At 38.9% G+C, this 27,731-nt stretch overlaps 2 protein-coding genes and 1 pseudogene across 3 annotated transcripts in view; 2 read left to right on the forward strand and 1 right to left on the reverse strand.

The window, feature by feature from the left end:
* GRID2IP (Grid2 interacting protein) overlaps window positions 1-27,731 on the forward strand; it is an 898,914-nt gene that overhangs the window by 345,636 nt on the left and 525,547 nt on the right. The window lies entirely within an intron of this gene.
* Window positions 2,866-27,731, forward strand: part of SLC44A1 (solute carrier family 44 member 1) — a 187,061-nt gene continuing 162,195 nt past the window's right edge. Inside the window, exon 1 of one of the 2 annotated variants that reach the window (XM_074196783.1) lies at window positions 2,866-3,037. In XM_074196783.1, coding sequence (XP_074052884.1) covers window positions 3,005-3,037 — 33 coding nt within the window. In that variant the 5' untranslated portion in view covers window positions 2,866-3,004. The remainder of the gene's footprint in view (window positions 3,038-27,731) is intronic. The other variant, XM_074196785.1, reaches the window with a different exon arrangement.
* Window positions 19,305-19,884, reverse strand: LOC141495459 (small ribosomal subunit protein uS17-like; annotated as a pseudogene).

Raw genomic sequence — 27,731 nt, forward strand, 5'->3', positions numbered from 1 at the left:
TTTAAGTATATACTAAATTCATCAAGTTTATGTTCAAAGCTTTATTGCTTGTTTTCTGCTCATCTCTTATCATGCTTTTTTCTGTGCATTTCAGCTAGACTCTTGAAATAGTCTCATAATTGATCTCCCTGCCTCAAATACACCCCTCTTCAACTCATTCTCTTCACTGTTGCCAAAGTGATGGCTCTAAAGCATGGATCTGGTATCATTTCTCTGCTCAATAAACTCTAGTGGTTCCCTATTATATTACTCTATTACATGACCCTAATTGTAAGAGAGAGAGGAACAAATTCCTCTGTTCAGCATTTAAAGCCCTTTACAACCTGCTTCTAACTTGCATTTCTAGGCTTAATATATCCTAATTCCTTTAATACACTCCACAATCCAATCAAACTATTCTCTTTTTTGTTTTTTTACCACACAGATAATTCCATTTCTTCTCTTAAGGATTTTGCCCAGGTTGTCGCCAGTGACTGAAATTTACTCCCTCCTTTCCTTCAACTTAGAATCTTTAATTTCTTTCAGAGTTCAGTTCAGGAACCACCTTCTGCATGAGAATTTTAATATTCAATTACTGCAGCAACCAGGGTCTCCCCTGAACAAATTACCTGGGAGAGTTGGTTTGGAGAAATGGTTAATTGGTTTCTTAAATACTTCTATCTCTCAAAAGATGTACAGATAACAGATAACAAAGTGTTAATGTTAACAAAAGGCAAAGATGAAGCTTTCTAAACCTTTATACCATTGCCAAAGCCTTAAAGAGTTCTTTCTAATAGAATGGGTGTTTGGCCATCCACTGTCTAAAAATGGGCAACATCTGTGATGAGTTTTTTTTTTAGGATTTTTTGCAAAGCAATGGGGTTAAGTGGCTTGTTCAAGGCCACACAGCTAGGTAATTATTAAGTGTCTGAGGCAGCATTTTAACTCAGGTACTCCTGACCCCAGGGCTGGTGCTCTATCCACTGTGCCACCTAGCCACCCTGTGATGGTTTTCCAAAAAGATAATGACAGCCTTGGAGACCTTATAGGAATGGACGCAGGGAACAGCTTTTCAGAGTGAGACCCCTTCATATCTACCAGAAGGAAGAAGGGACATCTCACCTCCACTACTTTTCCCCTTCCACTCTCCTCGTCTTCATCACCCGCTGTACTTGCCCAGAATGAGAAAAAACGTTCCATCGGGGTACCAAGAGACAATAGGAACAGGAAGCAGCATCTCAAAAATTAGATGACTTTGGCTTCCAGAAATTTAACTCTGGTAGTTGAGAGAGAGAGAGGAGTAGTGTCCCGGGATCCAGTTAAGTAACCTGCCCAGGAGAAAAGCTGCTTATGAGGTTGCCAAGAGAAGGCTTTGGAACCCTTAAGTTCCAGAGGTGTTAGTTGCCGGGGGCATATGTATTTTCTACCAGTGTCTCGTTACTAGAATTGAAGGAAATTGTACAAATATTTACTAATATCATCTCAGCTAATCCTCACACATTCCGATTTTACAGTTGGGGAAGCCGAGGCAAAGATTACTTGATTTGCCCGGGGGGAACATATCTAGTAAGGGGGCTGAAGCGAGATTATGGAGTCAGCTTTTCCTAACTCTTTAATCTTTACTCTCCCTCTTTCTGTATTTGTGGGAGAATGGCCCCAAATTTATGCAAGAAGAATGTGGTGTAGCTTTGTCCTCACTGTGACACGTCGTTGCTTTCAGCTGGCTAGCTGTCACGGGTAGGCTCATCCTCACTGTAAGAGCAGTCCCGGGGTCCCCTGAGCAGCCAAGCGGCGCGGGTGCCCCGAGACCCCGCCGCCCGCCGCCCCCCGCCCCCCGCCCCCCGGGGAGCTCCTAAGGAGCGGGCGCCGCTGGCTCGTTCGCGAGAGCTTGGGACTGTTCGAGCTTCAATTATTGGCAATGGCATTTTTTTCTCATTCTTATTTCCCCGCCGCGCCCGGGGCTTTAATATTGATGGTTTTGTCCCTCCACCGAGGGACAAAGTTCTTGAGGGCAAAGTGTTTAAAAAAAGAAAAGTCCTTCAGAGGACTGTTGAGGCAGCCCGAAGCCCCCAGCTTCCGCGGGGCTCCCGGTGAGGCCTTCCCCTCCCCCAGGGGCTGTCTCCGGCCGTCCCCGCCCGGCGCTCCCTCAGTTTCCCGCTCAGTAAAACGGCGCCGCGGAGACCCGACGGCCTGCGCCGCCTCCCTGACCTCCACCGTCGTCGGGCGGACCGCAGCCTTCCTCGGGTTCCGAGAGGCCGGCGGGGGATGGGAGGAGCTCTGCGTCCGGGAAGCAGCCGCGGCTTCCCCGCAGGGTCCCCGCAGGAGGGGCGGGGGAGGGCCGGGAACGCGCCGCTCGCCCGGCTCCGCCTCGTCTTCCGGAAGGAGCCCGGCTCCTTTTAGACAACGCACCGATTGCCCCAGCAACAGCCCGCCTCCTTCCCCGCCCCTGGCGGGCCGCGTCGGTGCCACCGCCAACTCGGCTCGGTCGCCGCGTGGCGCCCGCGCTCCGAAGGGCCCGCCCCCCCGGAGGGCCCGCCCCGCTGAGCGGCGCCGCGCCGCGCAGGCAGCGCCGGGGGCGGAGGGGGAGGAGGAGCGGGGGGGGGGGCGAGTCTGATGGGAGACGGGAGCGGCGCGGAGGAGGAGGCTCGGGAGCAGGAGGAGGCGCCGCCGCCGCCCCCCGCCCCCTCCCGCTGGGAAGCAGCGGCAGCAGCACAGCAGCAGCCGCCGCCGCCGCCGCCGCCGCCGCCGCGGCCGGAGGAGCAGCCGCCGCCGCAGCCGCCGCAGCCGCGGGAGCAGCAGCGCAGCCGCCCGGGGATGAGGCTGGCGCGGGTCCCGGGCAGCCCCCGCTGAGCCGCCGCCGTCTGGTCCCTGAGGCACAGCGGCGCCCAGGAGGAGCGCGAGGAGGAGCACGGGGCCGGGGGGCGCAGGCCGGCTCCCCGCCCCGGGCCGGCCGCCGGGGCTGTGGATGCCCGGGGGCCCCGGGGCGTAGCTTCCCCCTCTGCTCCGCGGCATCCCCGGCCGCGCCATGGGCTGCTGCAACTCCACCTCCGCAGCACAGGTGAGTCTGCCCCCGGGGCACCCCCCCGGCTCCCCCAGCCTGCCCTCGGGGACCCCCCGGCCGAGCCCCAGCCTCGGCCGGGGCAGCGGAGGTCAGCCCTCGGCTCCCGCGCCGGCTCGGACCCCTCTCCCCTCGCAGACCCGCAGCGCGCTCCCCGCGTGGATGGGCTCCGGCTCCCCCAGCCCGCCCCGTGGCGCCTCCCCTCCTAGCCGACTTACCGGGACGCCGGCCCCTCCGCATCCCAGGCGCGAGCCCTCCTCTCCCTTCGGCTCCGGCCGCGACCCCACTCTTTTCCCTTTGTGCTTCCAGCCCCGGGCTCCCCCTTCCCCTGAAGCCCCCTGCGGGAACCCAGGGGTGGGGTACGGGAGAGGGATGGAGCACCCGGTAGGGGAAGCGCCGCGAAAACTCCCTCTTTGTTGTCCATGTAACCGGAGGAAGAGGTGCCAAATTTAGTTTTCTGTGGGCACTGGCCAAATGTTGCCAGGGCTGAGATGCAGAGATTTCTTAGGGCTTCCACCCTGCCCCCACCCAAAGAGTAGGAGCCTCTCTCCTTTTCCATCTTAAGCTTCATCCTGAAAGCCAGTTTTTAGATTCAACTGTATATAAATCAAATGTGACAGAACTTGACTGCTGCCCACTAATAACTGAGAAGACCTGTCTGTAAATTACCTAATTTAGCGGATTAGTGAGTGTGTTTACAAATACCATAAAAAGCCATCAGGAATACTGCATCAAACTGTCCTGTGCTCTACACTGAAAAATAGACTGTGACAATGACTGGGATGTGATCTAACAACCTAGTAAGTGTACTATTTGTGATTTGTTTGCCAACGGGGGTGCTTCGTTTTAAGAATTAGAGACTGGTTGACACTTTGGAAAATGCTTGCTTGCAAAAAGGAAAAAAAAATTCCACCAGAAATCTAGCATCTGTGGCTAATGGCAGCAATGTTTTTGCTGTTGCTAAAGCACTATATATAACTCGGTTTTAAATAACCTGCATATTTATTCTGAAAACCTCATCTGTTTAGGAGAAAATGTCTCCAGGATTACAGATGAATGGGGGGGGGGGTGTTCATTTGAGCAACAGAAATTCTTAAAGAGTTAGAAGGGACCTTAGAGGTCACCTAAGCCCTCTTCCACTTGGTGCAGGAATTCCTTCTACAGCATTGTTGACAAGTGGTCATTTAGGCATATTCATGTCACCTTTACACAGCGTTTTTTTTTTTCCCTTGTATTTTTGTTGGTTCCTTTTCCTTCCCCCTTTCTCTCCCCTTTAGGGGTAATAGGCCAGGTTATTCGGTTCACTATTAGTTGGTAGCATTCTGTGCCATTAAAGTAACTGTAGAATCTGTGCAGTGGTAGCACTGCGTATAATCAGAAAGAGAAGGGGTAAAGTGATAAAATCTTTGCTATGGATAATGTATGGAGGAGAGGATATGGGCAAAAACTTTCAGCTGATTATTTTTTGATTTTTTTTATGGAATCTTCATTTAAACCTTAATAACAACTATAATAAAACACATGTTTATAAAAGCACTTTCCTTATAACAGCTCTGTGAGTAGGTGATCATGGATTTAAGGTGGAAGGGAGCCTCAGAGGTCATTTGTTCCTAACCCTCACTTTTACAGTTGGAGAAATAGAGGCTCAGAGAGGGTAAAGGATTTGCCCAGGATTACGCAGGTGATAAATAAGGTGCAGAGCTGAAATTCAAACTTAGGTTTTCTGACTACAAATCCACTGTGCTGTTTACTACTGATAGAAATAGTATCCCCATTTTATTGATCAAGGAACTAAAGTTTAGACATTGTGATTTGCAACCTTACAGAGTTGGTGGTTAGGAGCAGAAATGGAATTTGAACCTTGATCACTTGGCTTAAAATTCTATATTCTTCATACTTTATCATACTGCCTTCCTTCAACTAAGTACTACATAAATATTTTGTAAATGCTACTTTTTTTTTAATCAGTCAGCTAATTCACACATCCTCATTATTGTGGTCAAGAAATGCCTTTATAATAGGTAAGTGTTGATGGATGTTATGCATGGCTTTTTTGATGGGAGAATAATTAAATTTTGGAGCCATAGGTGTCATACTATAACTCTCACCTTTATTTTTCACTGTTCTTTCTTTTATACAGTGGCCAAGAGAGAACGTGCTTATCTTGTGCCTCATAGAGTGACTAAACTCGTATAACGATAGATGTCATTCTATTACATTCATCTTTAGGGAATTTTTGTGTCATATAAGGGGATGTCCAGTAGTAGTCTCTTTATCACTCAGCTAGCCATAGAATGTTCTTGGATTTTTTAATATCATTCCCTGCTTTGAGACCTTCTGACTCACTAAAAGTGCTGACATCATGATAGATCCTCTTATATTGATAATAGATTTGTGGAGCACTGCCAGTGTGGAAATTTTGTCGATTGTATATATTTTCCTGAATGAGCTGGGAAACATTGCTATCCTTATATTACAAGGTATTATATTTATACATTGGGCATCAGGATGATTCAAGTCCTACTTCTACCATCAAAGTGCTGTATGGCTGGGCAAGTCATTCCTTTCTGAGCCTCAGTTTCCTCCTCTGTTAAAAAAACAAAACAAAACTTGGGACCAGGATTGGGGTAGGGGGGTATCAGTGAACTTGGATGGGGAAAAGTTTATCTTTATTTCAGTATAATTGGTTTCCTTTGTAATCCTATATATTTTATTTTTTTTATTTATTAAAAACATTCTTTGAAGGGTTCTATAGGTATAACCAGACTATCAAAGGGGAATCCCTGACACAAAACTGATTAAGAATCCTTGGGCTAGACTAAATTTTCCTCTCATAATAATAATGTAGGGGGATAGAAAAATTTTGGTTTAAACCTTATTTTGGATTGTGTGCCTGTTAAAATATTAGAAGACCAGTCTAGATGAGACACATAGAACCACTAGGTTGATCTCAAGTGCTGGATTTTTCAACTATTCAACAATTCTCAAAAATTGTTTATCATGAATCAACATGATACAGTGGACCTGAGCTTATGATCAAAAGACCCAAGGTCAGATTCAACCTCTGTCCCCATCTGTACGTTGATTGCCCTTTCTAGGTCTCAGTTTCCTCATCTGTAAAATGAGATGTTTGAATTAGATAACTTCTAAGTTTTATTTTTAGATTTATGACCTTAAGTAATAAAGAGGTTGAAATCTCCATCAGCAGAGCACCTGCCTTCATCCCTGGAGTCATCATGATACTGATGCATGGATAGGACTGTCTTACCTTGAAGGAACCATTTAAACAGAAAAGTTTGATATTGTTGTCCAGATAACCTAGGAAATATTAATGTTACAAAGATCACATTTTACATAGTGTCTGAACAAACCTCGTATATTTATTACTTAACAGAAATATGTTTAAGAGAATTTGGGATCTAAAGAATTCATAAGGTTAGAAACCATTTCATTCCTGAAGAATAACTCTTGAACTTATAGAATGTGAATCTTGAATTACCATCATATTCCTACTGCAACTACCAACAAATGCCTGGCTACCCTATCTTTTATGGTTAGATTCCTAAAAAACTAGCTGATATCTGGTTACCTTGTTACGAGGTCCAAGTAACACTATTTGATAAGCCAACAGTGCCTAGGGAGAAAAGTGCCTAATGAGAAAACCTAATTACTTTAATAAAAGTTATTGAGTTGGAAACAAAAGAAACCACAAAAGTACAATTTATTGTTTGTTTTTTACTGTTTGGGGACATGGTTTGGTTTCTGAAAACTACATATACAAGTTATAAAGCTATTGATCTCTATCGCTAAATCAGAGATTACAAATTTTCTTTTCATTAATAGTCTATTGGAGTTGAAAAGAACATTAGAAGTCGTCAACTTCATTTTCAGGTGAGAAAACAAACTCACAAAGTTCAAGATCAGTCCACATATCTCCATAGTGGGAGAACAAGGACCATATCCCAGGATGTCTGAACTTGGTAGAATTTTTTTTCTATACTACATTGCCTTTTAATGTGTGATTTTCTTCCCACTTCTACAGATAGAGAAATCTTCTAATAAAGGTTTTACTTAGAAGCAGAGATAAATAAAGTCCTTGAAACTGTAGCATTCCATAACTGATGAATAACATAGCTCTAAATATGTAATAAACATTTTTTAAAAATGCCTGTATTGATTAGAGTTCTACAAAGTCATTGGTCAAATCTGATCCAAGAAAAATGAGTCTATTAACCTCTTAGGTGGTACTCTTTTTGCTACTAAAATGAGTGCCTTTCTTCATTTTCTAGAATTAGGTGGGAAGGTGTTAAAGGGTACCTGTCCTTTTGATGCTCCGGCAAGATGTTTACATTTTAGCTGCAGTGCTGGTTAGGATACACTGTCTCAACTTAAAAGAAGCTGTCTACAAAGGCCAATGATAACAGGCCTTGCAAAATCTGCAATGAACATCAAAGCAAAAATGCTCCAAGCCACTCTCTAGCTGAGTTAAAATTTTCTCAGAATTACTTTAAAGTCCTGGCAGTTTTTATCAAAGTAAATACAAGGCATTTCACCTTTTATAACAGGGATTCACCTTTGGAATTGAACTCTGTTTCCCACACCCTACCCCAGTTTCTTGGCCATGTTTATAAACTTAGTGATTCTTTCTTACCCTAAATATTTATGATCAGAGATTTTCATTCTCCCCAGGCTACTTTTGTGTATTTGAATCTGTACTCAAAATGATGAATTTTCTGTTTGATTCTGCACTGAGATGGTATTGAATTTATGTCTCATAATGAATCAAACATAAATTCAGCATGATCTTAGTGGAGAATCAAACGTACTGAATGTTTGGTGGCAGTGTTTTGGATGTCAAAACAAAATTATTACTTTAAGATTTAGACTGAAGAGAAGTTTCTCATGAAATACATGCAAACTAATTGTTGAAAAAATATAAGCAAATTTTTATTAATATTAAGGTTCAGTATAAGGTTAGGAATGTCTATTTAGTGACAGTCTGTCATACCTCTTAAAGAGCTGTTTTTCTGTATGGTGTTTCAGTGGAAGTGACTATAAGCTAATCAGCAGACAAGGAGGTGAAATGGAGAAGTGGTAGTTTATGCCTAATTCACAGTAAATCTCAAGAAAATATAAAAGTTTAAGTTTCTTCTGAATTGGTGAGATTACTCCTCCTCCAGATTTTTTTAAAAACCATTTCATCTTTCCATATTTCTTTTGTTCTATTAGACCCTGATGTAAATTCTATTAACAATTGCTATGTTAAGCTTAAAGTTCTCTTGGTAAATCTTCAGATTTATTAAACACTATTTCCCATTGAGAAATCAGTTTGAATGGAGGAGTCTTTGGAAAGATTGCTTAGCAAATTGCCATAAGTCTTTGTTGCTAATGACTAGATCATTATTTCTCACAGCAGTATTGTGGAGACCAAAAGAATTTGTAAGGGCTCTGTTGTTCTATGTCCTTCAGTTCTAACCTTAGAAATTGTGAGAGGATGGAGGAAAATCTTTCTATTTGAACAAACTGCCCCTTGCCTGCCTGCCTAACTAGGAAAAATTGTATCTGTCTACTTGCTCAGTCTGAGCTCTTAGATTTGAAGTGTATATATTTAGCCATCTTTTCTTTTGTCTTCTGTCCTGAGACTGATTTTTAAAAAAAATATCAGGAGTCCACAAATTTAGATTAGCATTTATTGCATATAATCTTATGTTATCTTAGGATGTCTGTCACTTTATTCTTTTGAATTTACTGTAAAAAATAGTATCAGTTATTAATTTAAAAAAAAACCTTTTCATTCACTTGTGATCCCCAAATTTTGTTTGCTATACTCAGAAAAAACATTAGGGAATAGGAAGAGTCTTTGTTGTATGGAGTTTTTTTTTCCCTCCACTAAAGTTGTCTTTTCATGTTTTATCGTAGTATGGAGGTGACTGGCAGGTCCTAACAAGTCAGAAAAGATTTTGGACACTGGTCTGATTTAGGATCCCAGTCTGATTTTGAATCCTGTATTTGTCACTTGACCATTCCAGCTAGCTCTATGTGCAGAGAAGCTTAATACTAATTTGGTCAATGGATAGAGTTTTCAAATAATAGTAGTTCTCAAAGATTGCCTTTTAAATCGTAGAGAAATTATAATCTTAAAATTTGGAGGGACTATGCACCCTTGTGAAATAATGAATCTTCTATGTATTTACGTACGTATAGTACCCTGTTTCTAATGAAATAAATCTTTCAAACAAAGAGGTAAATTTTGATGTCACATAGAGTAACTAGAAAATATTCATGTAGCAGTCAAGGTTCCAAAATCTTAAATTTGAACAGGACTGGGGAACACGATTTGATGTACTAAAAACCTCTCATGAGGATAATTATCATTACTTTAACAAATGCCATTGGGTTGGGAACAAAACTGACCACAAAGGCAAATTTCTTGTTGGATATAGTTTCTCTTTTTTTTATTATTATTTTTCTTTTTTAGTTTTTGCAAGGCAATGGGGTTAAGTGGCTTGCCCAAGGCCACACAGCTAGGTAATTATTATGTGTCTGAGGTCGGATTTGAACTCAGGTTCTCCTGACTCCAGGGCCAGTGCTCTATCTACTGCACCACCTAGTCGCCCTAGTTTGACTCTTGTAAAAAAAAAAAACCAGGTATTTTGTGAAGCTATTGATGAGTCTCCACATTTAACCCATGATTAAACATCTCTGTTTACTTAAGGTGGAGGGGATATTAACATCATGAAGCTCTTTATTTTAGAGGTAAGGAAACAATTTTAGTCCAACGTCATATAACTAGTTAGTGTCAGAGATATAAGAGGCAACTTGCCTAATCCCTTTGGTTTTTCTACCATATCACACTTCCTTTTAATGTCCTGCTGCTTCTACTGTTCCAAAGGTATTGAAACCATCTTCAATTTTAAGGTAAACTAGAGGTCTTAAATTGAAGGTCTCATAGAATAAGTCTTCAAGTAAGATTCCTTCACTGATGGGAATAAATACTTATGAGATAACTTATTCCTTCACTGATGGGAATAAATACTTCTGAGATAATTTATTATTCTGAGATTCTGTGTTATATTACACATCAAATTTCAAATTGACACAAAGATAAAATGGGACTGCATTATAGGATTCCTTAAAATTAATAAGCTTTCCTTAAAAGTTCACTGTTTCATTTTACCAAAACTGATTTAAACAAATTTTCCAAATTACTACTGTGTTAAGTAAAGATGAACTTATACAGATAAAGATATTTTAAAAAAACTTTAAAGTTCAAGTAATGGAAAGTCTTGATTTTGAAGAGAAATATGGTGAATAGTTAAAGAAATAAAGTTATAATGACACAAGAGACATAAGAGCAAACTGACATTGCTATTTGTTCATGTACTTTTATATATATATTATGTATAATTAGGGCTATATGGCATATAATTATGTAATATATATATGTGTGTGTGTATATATATATATATATAATTATGGCTAAATTATGCCATCATCAGGGAGTAGTTAGATTCCATAACTTAGAACAAGGAAGGATCTCTTGATTCTTAAGTGTTTACCAACCTAACCAGTGAGTGGGGACTTAAGGATAGGGCCTCTAGGAATGGCAGCTTACTTCTGGAATGAAACTTTCAATTCATCATTTCTTTCACTTTTATATTCTTAAGAGGCACCCATCATTTAACTTAACTCTCTCATTTTGCAGGGGCGGGAAACAAGTCCAAAGATGTGAATTGATTTTCAGGTAATAATGATAGTAAATTATATTTGCATCCAGGTGCTCTGGTAATCCTTCCAACTCTTAATTTTAATCCCAAATTTTTCTTTAAGACTTGGAAATTTAAAAGTGATCATTTAATTTTAAAATGTGATTTTACTATGTTCAAGGTTTTTTTTGGTTGTTTTTTTTATTATCAATAATTTTCTGTCTCCTTCAAATATTGTTAAAAAAAACTTTACCTTTTTTGCTGCCCCTTAAAACTTCTCATAATTTTTTAAATGAATTTTAAAGGCAAATGATATGCATTATTATTTTTAATGCACCCAAATGTGCAGAAAAGTGATAGGCAGAAATAATTGTTTTCTGATAAATGTATATTAAATTGAGAAAAGGGAACATAAAACTTGAATAGTATATAAAGACAGTAGTATATAAAGATAAAATTCAATTCTCTACTATGACCAGTTAGGGAAGTATAATGATTACAGATTTAAGAATTAGAAGGAACCTTATAGGAGTTTTTCTAGCAGAGAATAGATGCCCATCCAAATTAAGAATCCTATCTTAATCCCTAAGAGGTGGACATCTAGCCTTTAAGAGCTCCTGTGGTGAAGAATTCACATCTGCCCTTGGGCTCTTGTGCAAGTCCACTTTTACTCTGATAAATAGAGAGATACAGCTTGTGTTTCCAGGGAATTTAACCAGTTCAGTAGTTGTAGAGAGAGAAAAAGGAAAATACACCCACTGGGGGAAGGAGAGAGGTGACAGGCTGAGAAATAACTACAGAGAGGGAAAGGTTGACAAATAAAGGAGAGAGAGAGAGAGAGAGAGAGAGAGAGAGAGAGAGAGAGAGAGAGAGAGAGAGACCTGCTTTTCAGTGTTATCATCTTAGTTCTGTCCTTAGAAATTCTGATTACTTCTCATAGTTACTATCCTTAAAGCCTCAGAGGCTCTATTCAGTATGTATCAGCCCCCAAAATAGGGGGTTCAGAGGAAGATAATTTGGGTCATTGTAGTGACCTGAATAATGTCTTCCTGACTAGCAGTAGGCCTAAAGAAAAGCTGAGGGTTGCCATACTTGAGGATAACACTGTAGCAGAATCCCCAACACCTTAAAAATGTAGGCATTCTTATTCTTCCTTCTTATACATTCCGACAAATGTTTCAAATTGGTATTTATCACAGGGGAAATTCTCTGGTACTTTTACTAGATCTGTAGTTTTGCAGGCAATTGAGGATGAGATCTCTGCTTACTTACAAGAATATAGTTACAGGATTATTTTTCACTTCATTATCCCAAGTTTCTCATTTTTTTTCATCCAGGTGGAAACCCTCTTCACTGACACAGATTGAGGCATTCTACTCACCTTAGTAGACGGTTTCCCAAGTTATTAAGGAGTGCAGGAGGATCTAGATTTGAATTCTACCTCAAATACTAGCTGTACAACAGAAGGCTGTTCTTTATCTGTAAAATAGGAATTGTAATTAGTGAAATAAGTTTTTCTTTCTTTCTTCTGTTTGTTTTGTTTTGCTTAGACCAAGTCTCCCTGACTTTTCTAGGGTGGGAAGGTAGCAGCCATTCATAAGCTTAGCCCACTATTGATAAGCATGAAAACTTTACCCTAGTTTATTTCTAACTTGTGCCAGTTTGCTCCTCTTACTTCTCACTTTGGGATTAGGAGGACAGGTAAATTTGGGGATTTCCTGAAGAGTGATGGAGAGATACTTGATCAACTTTAGCTCTATTGTAGCTCAGAACTTCTAAGCTCAAATGATCTACCAGCCTCAGCCTCCCCCAGCAGTGATTACAGGGATGTTTCACCAGACCTGTTTCACAGGGTTGTTATAAGGCTTAAATGAAATAATTTAAGCAAAATGCTGTACATTCTGTGCCAGAACTATACTTGGAAGTTTTTCCAGCTTGGAAGAACAGGTCAAAGCCTATTTTCTTCCTGAGCATCACATGACCTCTATGCCTTAACTCAGAAGAGGGCCTTGGTGGAAACATCTAATTACAATGCTATAATTAAATCAAAATTTAATTCCTTCTAACATAGTGTCTATCACTTGAACATCTTAAAATTATCACTGATTTTTTTTAACCCTTTTGCCATTTTCTTACTATTTTTTTTCTGTGATACATATCCCTAAACAATGAGGAACCATATAGCATAATTTATGTTTCAACATTCAGTTTTGGTATAGTCTATTACTACTTTAGGGATCAAATTACAGAGATGAGGGAGGAGGCATGGAACGGTCATCAGAAATTCCATGGAGAAAGTCAGATTTGAGTCATGGTGAATGGGAACAACATTAAAGAACTCCTGCTGACAAGAATAGGAATACTCTGCACAAAACCTTCCACTTAAATTATGCTTTTAGCTTTTGTTTTCTTAAGTTTGTATTGAAAAGCAAATCTTCTTACTCCTAGGGAAACTGGCTTAACTATAATGGAAGCTGCATGTTGAGGACAATTGAGCAAAAGATACAATTATATAAGTAGGGTAAAGTTAGATTATATCTGGGAAAAACAGTCTTGATAGAGAGAAATTAAGGAGACTTTTGTTTTAGGGGAATGGCATAGTGAAAATGATGTGTAAGGAAGATTTATCATGAAGTGATATGCAAAATAATATGGAGGAGGGAAAGACCAAAACCAAGAGTTCTAGCTAGGAGGCTGTTTTCAGTAATTACTGGAGGTGATATTGAAAACAGAGGAGTACATATCTGAAAGGAATTTTTAAATTGTTGTTTTTGTATCTTCAGGGTTTGTCTCAGTACTTTGTACAGAACAGGTATGTTTAATAATTATTTTAATAATAATTAAGTGATTGTTGAACTGGATCTTAGGCACTTCCTTTTCTTCTATTTCTCAAATCTAATAAGTTCTATCCATTTTATCTTTACACTACATCTCTTGCATCTTTCTCTTTTCTTACATCTCCATAGCCCTGATCTTCTTCAGACTCTTATTACCATTTCCCTAGTCTAATGCAATATTCCCCTAAATGTTACCCTCTCTGACCTGTTGTACGACTTCCATGTTACTATGCAAAAAACCTAAATAATATATTAGTGTGAGGGACAGCTAGGTGGTGCAGTGGATAGAGCATCAACCCTGAAATCAGGAGGACCTGAGTTCAAATGTGATCCCAGACACTTAATACTTACTTAGCTGAGTGATTTTGGGCAAGTCACTTAACCCCATTGCCTTGCAAAAACCAAAATAATGATAATAATGATAGTAATAATAATAATAACAATAATATATTAGTGTGGATAAAGAGAGAGATCTAAGCTCAAACCAGGAAGACCTGTGTTCAAATCCCACCTCTGACACATAATGCCTGTGGTATAATCTTGGGCAAGTCACCCAATCTTCAGTATCCTGGTAATTTTCTAAAATTGTTAGGTGTAGAGAAACAAAGTAATAGCATACATTTACTAGAGGGAGTTTCTTCATCTAAGAGTTCCATATACCAGTAACATCAAAGATATAATTATTCCTTATTCCTATGATCTGAAATTAGGATGATATATGTCTTCTTTTATTTTAAAAAAATTAAATTGACTCTTCCACTACTGATTCCCTTCCCCCATTACTGAACAATAAGGAGAATGGTGCTGCTGCTGCTTGCTGCTTGCTGCTGCTGCTTGCTGCTGCTGCTACTGCTGATAAAAAAAAATCCCCCATTATGTATCTATATAATTTGGCAAATCAGATTCCTTTTTTTCATGTTCTGAAAATGTATGTTTTGTGAAAGGCATTTTGAAGAAAAAAAATGGAAATAATTTGATGATATACTGTGGATAGATAGGGTATGACAGAGATAATAAATAAGAGTTTCAAACTTGGGAGAATAGTGTTCTCTCTCTCACACACACATATACACACATAAACACACACACATACATATGAAGGTAGAATTCTGAGATATTGGAGGGAAAATTAAGTTTGGTTTTGAATAGGTTGAATTCAGCTCATAGAGATCTACAGTCTTCCTGGGGCATGTATCTGGAATGAGAAGGAACCTAGAAGCCAAGAGTAGTCAAGCCTGATGGCTAATTGCACTTAGCATAGTACCTAGCATATAAGAATGACTGGTTCTCATTTCTGATGATTCACATAGGTTTAAATGATACTGCTGGAGGGAGTTTAGGAAAAACATTCCTAAGGATTATGAAGTCTGGACAAGAAGCTGAAAGCCTTAGAAACAAATACAGTTGGTGCTTTCTTCACAGCTGCTCATAGAAGGCAAGGGCTTCAGAAGAGAAAGATGGATCTGGGAAAAGAACAGCTGGTTAAGAAGATGGAGTCTGAAAATGGAGTTTGAATATTCTGATCCATGTCTTAAATATAGGAATGACAGACTTTTGATGAAGTTCAACTAACAAGAAATGGAGTATATATACACATACATACACATGGAGAGAAATATATTCCCAGAGGTGCTTGCCCAGAGTCCTGTAATTCGAGAGCTTTAAAATGAAAAGGAGGTGGGGGGGGTGAGTGAAGTGGGGGGGGGGAACTTTAATTTAATATGACCCAGCTAGATACCATAAAGATAAGGTCAACAAAAAGAATGGAAGTTGAGATGTTCAGAAGTTTGCCGGAAAAAAAAAATTAATAATAGAACCAATAGTAAAACACTTTGATGGCATGCAATGTTTATACATAGATGTACAAAGAATGACTAACAAGAAAGCATAACTAAACATCCTAATTCAAGGAGTCAAATAAATATCACTGAAACTGAAATTTGGCCCTAGAAAGCTTTAACTGATTCAGAAAGAATATAATAGGTAAAGTAGATGTCTAGGGGGAGGAAAGTAAGGGAAGTAGCTACAGAATAGTTATTAAGAAGATAAATTCATATGAAGAAATCTAAGAACCAGAGGGGGGAAGCATGGCAAGTGAAAATCATCCAAGGCAGAAAAAAGTAATAGTGTTGTCAGAGACTACAGACTACCTGGGTGTGGGGAATAGAAATAGTTGAGTTCAGGAAACATATCAGACCACTAATATAGAGATATGATATAATAAGATAGAGAACTTCAGTTATCCAGACATCTACTTGATCTCTCTTTGCCAAAGAAAGAAAAGCTAATAATTGAGGCTTAATGATGATTTCCTTTTTCAAAAAATAATCAGAAGCAACAAGAACTGTTATTCTGGACTTGATTCTCACCATCAAGGAGTAACTGATTGCTGAAGTAGAAATGAAGAGCCCACTCCATCTTTGAATTTCTAATAATGGAAAATAAAGCTGGGTGTAGTCTGATATGTACCCTACATTTTTTAACAACAAATTACAAAGTGTTCAGAGAAAGAATCGGTAGCATTATGAACTAAACTTCTCTGGAGGAAGTTAAACTCAGTAGGAAAAGAAAACTTTCAAAAATAAAATTCTGAAGAAATGAACAGAAGCAATTTTAATAGAGAAAAAGCTGAGTTACCTAAAGAGATTCTTCCTGACTGACTTTAGGAAAAAGTTATTTGGCCAACTTAGAATTTAGAAAGGTCTGTACAGAATATAGAAGCAAGGCTATGTAATGGAACATAAATAAATGTTGCACTCACTGACAATATGATAACTGAGTTTGGAAAGCACTTTGCATATTTTAACTCTTTAAGTCTCACTAAAGACAGTCACTAAAGTTATTTCCCCCAGTTTTATAGATAAATTGAGGGTCAGAGATAAAGGAACTTATCCATGATAACATAAGTAGGTGTCAAAAGTGAAATTCAAACTCAAGTCTTCCTGTCTCCCATCTGCAGTATGCTAACCACTTCACCATGTTGCATTCTCTTAAAGAATAGAAGCACTAAAGGCATAGAATTAGTTGGAAGATAACAAGAAAAGCTCAGAACAACAAAAAGGATTTTTTTTTTAGCAATATTGGGAGAAGAACATTTAAGAAGGACTAGATTGCTGCTCAAGGTAGTTGGGAAATGGATTTTTTTTTGGCTTCTCTGCTAAGGACAATGATCTTTGATTTTTGGACTGTAAAGAACAACAAAAATGGATAACAGAAAGCAGAAATTCTGTCCTTGAGGAATTCCAATCACCATATCCAGATGAACTATATCTTAAGATAGTGAAAGAAATGGTCAGGATGATGCTGAGCCACTATCAGTGGTAGAAGTATTACAGTCCTGGAGTGAGATGTCCTGATTATTTTTTTTAGGGGTAAGAATGGGATCTGAAAGCTGTAAGTCATAAAATTTGATATTAGTTCTTGATAAAGTTCTAGAATGAATTATTAAAAAGGATAGTTAATGAACTTCTAGAAAAGGAAGAAATAATCATAAAGTACCAGCTTGGTTTCATTAAAAAAAAGATCATGTCAAACTATTTTCATTTCTCTCTTTCCCTCCTCCCTCTCTATTCCTCTTCCTTCCCCTCACACCTTCCCCTTCTTGGACCCTCTCCTTTTCCTCCAAGAATTGCTAGGCTGATAGGTCAGGGAAGTGATAAAGGTATATTTTAGCAAAGCTATTGACAGTCTTATATTTTTAGGGATAAGATGAAATAGAGGATATAGAGATGAAATAGAGAGTAGCAAAATTAGTTAAATTTGGAAGTATTTGAATAGGTGGAGTAGTTTTTAATGGGCTGGTTTATTATTAGGAAGGAAAGCTCCTTCAGTTCAGTGTCCTAGAAATCTTTGTGTTTTACATATTTTATTAATAATGTGGATAAAATCATAGATGGTGTGCTTAACCGAAGTGTAAGCACACAAATGGGGGAAACTTTCCACTTTCCCTGAGAATTTTGGAATCCAAAAAGACTTGATAGGTAAAATGCTGGACCATATCTTAGTAAGTTGAAATTTAATAAGTGATCAGGAGAAATGTAAAGTCTTTAGACTTGGGTTTTTAAAAAAATTAATCTTTTTTTTAAGGTACAGACTTGGGGGGGGCAGCTAGGTGGTGTAGTAGATAAAGCACCAGCCTTGGAGTCAGGAGTACCTGGATTCAAATCTGGTCTCAGACACTTAATAATTACCTAGCTGTGTGGCCTTGGGCAAGCCACTTAACCCCTTTTCGTTTGCCTTGCAAAAAACCTAAAAAACAAAACAAAAAAAAAAAACAAAAAAAAACAAGGTACAGACTGGGGGGAGGTAAAGCATTACGTGAAGGCAGTTTTGGTTAAAACTTTTGGGGTTTCTAATATAATGCAAACTTAATATGAGTCAGTAATTTGAAAGTGTGTCCCAATAAGAACCTAGCCCAGTGGTTGGAGTTCTAGGCCTGGACTTGAAATGTGGCCTCAGACATTACTAACTGTAAAATAAGGATGATAAATCTAACTTCCAGGGTTGTTGTGAAGAACAGATGAGATAATATTTGTAAAGTGCTTAGCATAGTGCCAGCTACATAGTAGGTGCTGTAGAAATGCTTATTCTTCCCTTCCTTAAAAAAAATACAATATTAGATTCTATTAAAGTATAGTTTCCAGAACTGGGACAGTGACAGTCCCATTATTATTCTGACCTGATCAGAAAATAATCTGGAGAATTGCTTTCAATGCTGAATACCAGACTTTAGAAAGGACATCCAATAGGCAGAATGTCCAGAGGAGAGTAATTAAGATGATGAAGGAAAGCCTTCCTTCATACCACATGAGAATTGACTGATGGCATAGCTTATTTTGGGTAGAAGGGAAGGGGTTTGATGATGGTTAGTCTTGTTGAAAAAGAATTAGACTTCTCTGTTAGACCCAGAAGGCAGAAATAGAAGCAATGAGTATAAGAAAGAGGTACATTTAGATTTGATATAAGGAAGTTTCCTAACAACTAGAGCTTTTAAAAATGGAATAGACCAGAGGTATGAAGCAGAGACTGGAGGACATATTTTGGGACAAAAAATATGACAAAAGTGATGAAAATGAGGAAAACTTACTTGTTTATTTAGTCTCTATCAAATTCTGATTCTAAGGGGTTTAATTTTACTTAATATTTATTGAATGTCTACTGAGCTCAGGAGAGCAATGAAATTCTATTAGAAATTATCAAGAAAATGGCTACAAGGAAGTTGATGACTGAGTAGAAAAATGATTAAGTTGTACATTAGGATCACATTATGTCTGCAAAACTTTGCTTAACTACTTGGGTAAGAACTGGGTAGAGCTCTTAACTTCTCTAAATCACATTTTGCAGCTCAGCATACTTCAAATGAGAATGCCATCCTTTGCCTGCAAGGTCCTTGCTGGAAGGAAGCCCTTTTTCAAATGGATTTTTACAAGTGTGTTTTTAGAAGATTTTGTGTAGGACAATTAAATTGGGATGGGGAGGGGAGGTACTGCAAAAGATGGAACTGCTTTTAAATAAAATGTAGGGGCGGCTAGGTGGCATAGTGGATAAAGCACCGGCCTTGGAGTCAGCAGTACCTGGGTTCAAATCCGGTCTCAGTCACTTAATAATTACCTAGCTGTGTGGCCTTGGGCAAGCCACTTAACCCCATTTGCCTTGAAAAAAAAACCTAAATAAAATGTAACATTTGAAAATGTACACAGTGCTTTCTTTCTTTTTTTGGGGGGGTGGTGGGAAGGATGCCTTTATTAGCAGAGCAGTTGGCCAAGCCACAGTGGACACTCCAGCACCAGACCCTGTCCTCGGTGACCAGGGGCTCAGAACTTCTGGAACTGCTTCTTGGTCCCAGCTGCCTTGGTGACCTTCAGCACGTTGAACCTCACTGTCTTGCTGAGGGGCCTGCACTCACCCACTGTCATGATGTCTCCAATCTGGACATCTCGGAAACAGGAGACAGGTGCACAGACATGTTTTTGTGGCGCTTCTCGAACCGGTTGTATTTTCGGATGTAATGCAGGTAGTCTCTGCGGATGACGATGGTCCTCTGCATCTTCATCTTGGTCACCACACCTGACAAGATTCTGCCTCAGATGGAGACATCGCCAGTGAAGGGGCACTTCTTGTCGATGTAGGTACCCTCGATGGCCTCCTTGGGGGTCTTGAAGCCCAACCTGATATTCTTGTAGTATCTGGGCAGCTTCTCTTTGGCCGTGTCCCCGAGCAACACCCGCTTCTTGTTCTAGAAGATGGTCGGCTGCTTCTGGTAGGCACGCTCTGTCTGGATGTCCGCCATGGCGCCGTTGCGCTCGCCGCTCGCTCCTCTTCTCTCGGACGAACAGAGGGAAAGAGCATTGCTTTCTTTCTTTCTCTTCACCTTTGGTACTATGTTAGGCTTTATTGAAATTGGAAGCAGAATTTGATAATGAAGATTTAAAAAAAACTTTAATAAGATGAATCATTTTTATATTTAAAATGGGATAAGATATATAAGAATTCTTTGGAGCTGAATAGATATTGTAATCCAAGGACAAAAACTCAGATCAACATATCAAACTTTGCTAACTCTAGGGATGCTTTTGTAGAAACAAATGCTTATAATAAGATAGTGATAAACAAAAAGTAACAGGAGAACTTATGAAGCTACTCAGATTTTCTTTTGAGTTTTATTTAGCCAAATAATAGCAAAAGTGTAAACTGTAGTTTACTCATCTATAAAATGAGAGTATTGGATTAGATGAGCACTAAGTTCTTTTCTAGCAGTAAAAATTCTATCATCAGGAACTGATGGGTCTGATGAGTTCCTATCACACATAGTAAAGTAAGAAATTGTTAGCAAGTCTGAAATTGGAATTGACCATCTCACAAACCTTAATAAGATCCTTTTTAAAATATTGTAATTAAGTGATAGAAACAGCTTCAAGTTAATCATTTAAAATATAGCATTTTTGAAATCTTTTGTTGGTATAATTGCTTCTTGAATTGGGGTTAGGGAAGGATTATAGGTAGTTCCAACTGGGTTGTAGAGATTGGCTCTTAAGCATTAGAATAGCTCTTGGTACTGGTGATATAACACCTTGATGTCTACATGAAAAGGGAGAACCAGCCCTCTCTATTTCTTTAGAGGCTTGCCTATCATAGGAGATCTAAAGTTTTAGGATCCAGTCTGTTTGAAGGTAGCTGTCTTTTTATCCTTTCTGAGAGAAGAATGATTAAGGGCAGGGTTCATGTATTGTATGTCTCTTTGGCACTTTGTACACAAAGTAGGTACCCAGTAAATATTTATAGATTGAATGAATGCAGAGTATGGTTGGAAAGGATGGAGTCTCCAGAGATGATTGATTTAAATTAGGTAAGAGCTTTGATCCTGATTTATTAAAACAATAGCAATCTTATCACCCATGTAAATGAAAAAAAAATTTCCTATTATTTTAGGAGGAAAATTCCTAAATTTGAACCTCCTATATTAAAGTACAGTTGAATTTCTATAGTAGCAAATGTTTCTTTGTGTGCTGTAGTGTTGTAAGGTTGGTGAAACCAGTCCAGAAGAGAGAAAGAAAGAAGGGCAAAGCAAGAAGAAACACCTACTTCTTATCACAGAATGCTAGAGATTTTCATATTTCCTCACAACCTAAAGATGTTCCTAGACTCCAATTCTCACATATAGCCAAGGCCACTCGTCTTGCTCCTATGTACTGGCCTGTAAAATAAGTTAGTGTAGTGAAAGAAGCATATAAATGTTTCTTTGCCCTCTTTTTCTTCATCAATACCTGCCTGGGCTCATGGGAGAAACATCAATATCTCACCTTGTTCCAACTGATAAAAGAAAGGTCTTGAAGGAGTGTGGCAAAAATTGCTCCCACCTCAGGAAAAAAAATGAGCTGGAGCATCTCTGAGGAAAAAGAGAAAAGTATAGGAGGAACATGGGAAAGAGCATGCAGAAATTGTTGATATGCTAAGGAAAAAAACTCATTTGTAACTCCATATCTCTAGTTGATAGGCATTAATTCCAAGCTCTTTCACAATAAAGTAATAAATCTCAAGGCAACTTCTGGAGTAATTTTTACATTAACTATAAGACCTGTACAGTAGAAATAACCAAAAAATACCCTCAAGAATAGACATTTCTTTTGAAAAGTCATTCATACCCATATGTATCTGTATTTAATTGGTAAGGATAAGCTTGCCATTCTGTAAATTTTAATATAAATTCATTTTATCTGTGAGAAAAAGACTTCCTTCCTACCTGTTCTGTTTAATAAAGATGGTTCTCAAACAGGAAATAAGAAAACTCAGCTTTCAACTGACAAGTCCATAATGTATGTAGCAGTCCAATGGAAATTATTAAAATAAATTTATTTAGCAAACATTGAAGGATGATATTGAAATATTTAAGGTAATTTTATTTCCTTTGACAAAAAAGGCCTTTTCTCTTATCAGGATCTCAAAAACTAATAAAGGTCATTTCGGAGAGAGCAAATGTTTTGTCATTGGTTATTAACATCTGGTGGTCATTTTGCTACTTTTGTACATTCACTGACTTTCTATTCAGTGAAGCCCTCCCAGTCTTCCACTCATGCTTTCCTTCCCTTAGTTACACATTTTCTCTTTATTTCAAGCCTACTGTGTTGAGCTTGCTTCTTACTTATTCTTCTCCACACAATTTACATCTCTTTCATTTGTGTGACCTGCTGCACATCTTCTATTTCACTTTAAGGGAATGGTAGTGACAAAAGGTTTGGGGGAGGGGGAGGGGACTTTGGCCAAGCTGTCAGATGGCATCAGATTATTAATGGAGGAGCTAAAGGTATGTAAAAGGGTTAAGTTGGGATGGAAGAAAATTATACCTTTATTTTAGTTACTCTACTATTATATATTAATTTTCAACTCAATTAGGGCAGAATCTTTGGGGGGGGGACTAAGCAAAAGTCAAATTGTGACTTATTTTTAATTTGACTTTTTTGGCCTTCATTGAATAAAAGGAAATTTGAGACTCATTCCAGAGTTGGATAGGAGAAGTTTATTTATCATTTTCAATTATTTAGTATGAGAATATTTTGTTAGCAGTATACTGAATGAGAGACAGTTTGATATTGGGTATCTAGGTTGAAAACTGTGTTCAAATGTTTCCTCTAACCCATGCTAGCTATGTAATACCAAGGCAAAATTATTTAGCCTCTTTATCTCCTAGGCAGTTAAAACCATAAATTACAGATTAATTGCAGAATTTGGCAAGAGAAAGATCCAGATACAGGTCCAGTTCAAAGACTGATTTTTACTTTTCTCTGAGCCCTCCTTGATTATTCTTACCATAAGGGTTTTTATTAAATATAGTCGTATTAAATATATTGTCTAATGTCATCCATTTATGAAGTGACTAACTTACAAGTGTTTTTATATTCTTTATATTCTTTTTTTTTTAGTTTTTGTAAGGCAGTGGGTTAAATGACTTGCCCAAGGTCACACAGCTAGGTAATTATTAAGTGTCTGAGGTCAGATTTGAACTCAGATACTCCTGACTCCAGAGCCAGTGCTCTGTCCACTGCACCACTTAGCTGCCCCCACTTTGCCACCTAGCTGCCCCCTACACAGGTGTTTTAAAAAAAATTGGTTACCACTGATTACTGATTCTTAGATCTTGTGATGAGTGCCCCTTTCTCAACAAAACTTATAGCATGGTGTAGTCATCAGTTGTTATGGATCAGCTCAAATAAGGTAAATAATCTTCCATGTTTGTATTATAATTGAAACTATTGAAGAGGGAAAACAAAATTAAAGAACCAAGCTATTAGGGATAAGACTTGACCCTAGAGAAGGCATACATTGTTTCGGGGAGAAATTTTTCTTATGAATATAATTTGTATTGGTTCCTTTGAGGCCAAATCTGTTTTTTTCAGACTAGAAATAGTTTTCCTAGAGATGATGCACCAATTAGTCTTTTAGGTGCTATATAAACTATATATGATAGCAAACAATTTAAGACCCAAGTAAAAGAAATGCTAATTATATATGTTCTCAAATACAAGGATGCATAAAATTTGAGAAATGTTTTTCAAAAATTATTTTCCTTTTGTTGCTTTGTCATCTTTATTTCCAAATATATCCCTCCCTTTTCCCTTCCCAGACAGCTATCCCTTGAAACAAATGAGGTGAAATATTGTTATAATTCAAGTTAATATTGAGATATAGTATTTTACAGATTCTAAAGTTCTTTCTACACAACACTTCCATAAGGTGGATGGCATTATTTTCCTTATGTAAATTATCTCATTTGAGTTTCACAATCCTATGAAGTAGATTCTATTATTTCCACTTGACAAATGATTACCATAAAACTAGATTTGAACTCATGAATTTTAGTCATCCTGATTCCAAATCCAGTGCTCTATTCACCTAACTGCCCTATCCAGTTCATCCCTGAGAGGAATTCTCCATTATAAATTTCTCACCAAAACAATGTATGCAATACAATGTAATACAAACATGGAATATTATTTACCTTACTTGAGCTGATCCATAACAACTGATGACCATGCTATAAATTTTGTTGAGAAAGGGGTACTCATCACAAGATCTATCCAAATAGCCATCCAGTGTTGAAAATTTCCACTACCTCTTAAGATAGCTCATAATTATTAGAAAATTTTTGCTGACATCATGCCCATTTCCACTCCCCCCCCCCCCCCGACTCATCTATACCTGTGGTCCTTTTGCTTCTTGCGCAAAACAGAACAAATTTTAATCCTATTTCTACATGATAATCCTCCATATATTCTTTGCTCCTGTTCCCTATCACCCCTGCCCCTCTTTATGAGCACACATAAGGGAAGAAGACATTTTTTTTTAACAAAATTAACCAATACCTTACCCAAATTTGGTAAAATATGTAATGATTCTTTCCCCTTGCTCCCTCCTTCTGCAAGAGAGAGATACATTTCTTGACCATTATAATTACACAGCTATTGTATTTCTATGTAGATTTCAATAGATACTGCCCCTTTGCTCAAGCTTCTTAGCCTTTTTGTAACTCTTAATCCACCTGAAAAATATTTCCCTCTTATTTAAATGGACTTTTGAAGACTAAGAATACAGGCAGTTCCCCAACTTGGGTTGTGTCTCCAAAGTCTTTTTGGAAATTGATGGTTTGAAACTTGGAAATGAAATGTTTTTTCCCCATAGAAATCCTCGGAATGGTAGATAATTTAGGTTAGAAATGATGATTAGGTTCCCAGACCAGGCTGCAGAACTCTATATTTAACCCACAACATGACTGAATTCTTACATTAATTGGTACTTTCTATGCTCTAGAGTTTATTTTAAGCCAAATTTTGAAATTATTTGTCTTTGGTCCTCTCTCATTTTCTTTCTATTTTCCCATCTACTGTTATGTCCCTTTAAGCCTTTTCCTTTGCTTTCTGAGAGTTTGGAATTCCATATGGTCAAATTACTTTTTTCTTCTTTCTCTGAAAGAAATCCCATTTTCTCACTGTGCCATGAATCTCATTTACAAGGAAGAAGAAAAACAGTGTTAAATTAGATCACATTAAAGTTTAACCCACTACCCCTTAATCCTCCCAGACTTTCACCCACATATTAAGGGAATGCTTATTAGTAACTAAAACACTAATGAGTGAAATTTCAGGTAGTTTTAACAAAGTGAGGCAAAAATTTTAATGGAGTACTGGGGAAGAAACTTTTAAGGAAAGAGGAGTTAGAGATTTATCCCTACTGCCAACTCAGCAAAACTATTTGTGGTTTTTCATTGCTTTTCCAATATTTTGGGGCCCACATAGTTTAAAACTTTTTTATTTATACACCCACCATATAAGCAGAAAAGCCCTCAATTTAGATATTTAAGTCAGCCCCACCCCCTCTTCCCATAAGACTTTCACTCTTTTTTTTTTTTAAGGTTTTTGGTAGACTATGGGGGTTAAGTGGTTTGCCCAAGGCCACACAGCTAGGTAATTATTAAGTGTCTGAGGCCAGATTTGAATTTAGGTACTCCTGACTCCAGGTCTGGTGCTCTATCCACTGCACCACCTAGCCTCCCCATAGACTTTCACTCTTATTGAATTCTATTTACATATGCATTTAACACACTATAGTTTTTTTTTCTTTATAAGCCAGGTTTAGCACAGTGCCTGGTTTAGAGTAAATTAAGGCTTGTTGAATGAATGACCCATTGAAGTTCAAAAACTGCAAACTGAAAAATGGCCTAGCCTTGTTAAGAGTTAGGCCTAAAGTGTGGGTTGAAAATAGGCAAGCAATGGGGAATAGGAAAATATTCAAGTACAACTTCTTTGGTGGGGATTTTCAAAAGGACAAGACATAGGGAAGAGAAAAGAAATGGAGTAGAGAGAGGAGAGAGGAAGGCAGTGCAGGAAGGGGAGGTAAGAGAGCTCTTTAGCTGATCTGGGGCCAGCCAGTTTGGTCTGGGAGGGGCAGGAAATGGGGTGGATACCTGAAGGAGGGAAAGGAAAGGGTGTGGTCTATGTGGTGCCTCCAGGCCTACCTTGGGCCTCGACTTCCCAATTGGGAGGGGGACAGAGGAAGATCCCAAGGGCCTGTGGATACCCTGACCTGAGGACTGAGGCTTGAAGAGGAAGTCATGGAGGCCTGCCTTGAGTCCAGGCTGCTGGGGAGGCTCCCGAAGCCCAGGTGAGAGGTCAGGCCTACTTCCCTGCAGAATAGGACTGTTCAGGGTTTCAATCCTTTTGGGAGCACTGGGGACACAGTTACAAAGAATGAAACAGTCCCTCCTCAGATGTATACAAAGTAGATCACTGTAACCCCCCCCCCCAAAAAAAAAATCTGGAGAGCCAGGAGATGAGAGGCATCTAAAGCTGGCAGTATCGGGAAAAGAAAGGATGGACTTTCTTGAGTTGAAGACCAGACATGGAGCAGTCAGGGCAAAGAGGGGATAGATGGGAAACAGAAACATCTAGTCTTATACCTTCCTTTCATCCTTTACCCAAAACCAAATCCAATCAGTTAAACTGAAACCTGCTGAAGGCCTTGACTTAGGTTAAGGTCTCCTCCTGCCCCCAGGGCTATCTCCTATAGTCCTGATTCATATCTGGCCACTGGATCCAGATGGCTCTGCTGGAGAAAGTGAGGCTGATGACAGCCCTGTTTCACTTAAATCCAATTCACTTGTGTGTCATGACATCCCTTCCCTGATGTGGTCCTTTTCAAGAATGGAGGACCAAACAACAGAATGCCCCAGCTGAACCTTCCCCAGGACCCACAGACTTTCAGTCTCCTGAACTAAGGGTGGAAAAATGACTTGTTGTGATTTATATTTTCCTTTGATTTCTGATCAAGACTTGATGGGGTACATTTTCTAGAATGATGTAGAGAAGTTGTAGTGGAGCAACTGGACTAGACTTCCTGCTACTTCTACTATCTTGGTTCCACCTCTTCTGTTGAATTCCACAGTCACTTTTCAATCATCTTTTCAAATCTGCTAGCAAGAACATGTCTCATCTTTACTAAGAAAATAGTCTAATTTGTTAGGTGTTCCCCTCTCTATTTCACAACTCTTTAATGTGATTACCCATTTAGTCTCTCTTTTTTTTTTCTTTCAATCTTCAAAGAAATTTATTATTCTCCTTCTCATTTACTCCAATCTCTACTTCTGGGATATTTCTAAATGGTGGTTCCAACTCCTCTTCCCTCCTCTTCTAAGCTCTAGGTCCCATTAGAATTTAAATGCTCCAGCAAAGTTTCAGGCTATAAAGTAAACCACAAAAATCAGCAACACATTCAGGAATCAATAATAGGAATGGATAGATCATTCCAAAATGTAAAATGAGTAAATTCTTTGAGAATCAGTCTCTGGGGGTGGCTAGGTGGCACAGTGGATAGAGCACTGGCCCTGGAGTCAGGAGTACCTGAGTTCAAATCCGACCTCAGACACATAATAATTACCTAGCTGTGTGGCCTTGGGCAAGCCACTTAACCCCATTTGCCTTGCAAAAAACTAAAAAAGAGAGAATCAGTCTCTGAAAGCATACTATATTTTTAAAGATTCAGTTTCTTAAAGAAAAAATAATTGAAATAACTGGAAGACTCTTCAGTGCTCATGATTAGGCTTTATCAGTGTAATAAAAATGACAATACTACCAAAATTAATTTACTGTTTTAATGCTAATCCGA

Source organism: Macrotis lagotis, chromosome 8 (assembly GCF_037893015.1).
Source record: "Macrotis lagotis isolate mMagLag1 chromosome 8, bilby.v1.9.chrom.fasta, whole genome shotgun sequence".
NCBI lineage: Eukaryota > Metazoa > Chordata > Mammalia > Peramelemorphia > Peramelidae > Macrotis > Macrotis lagotis.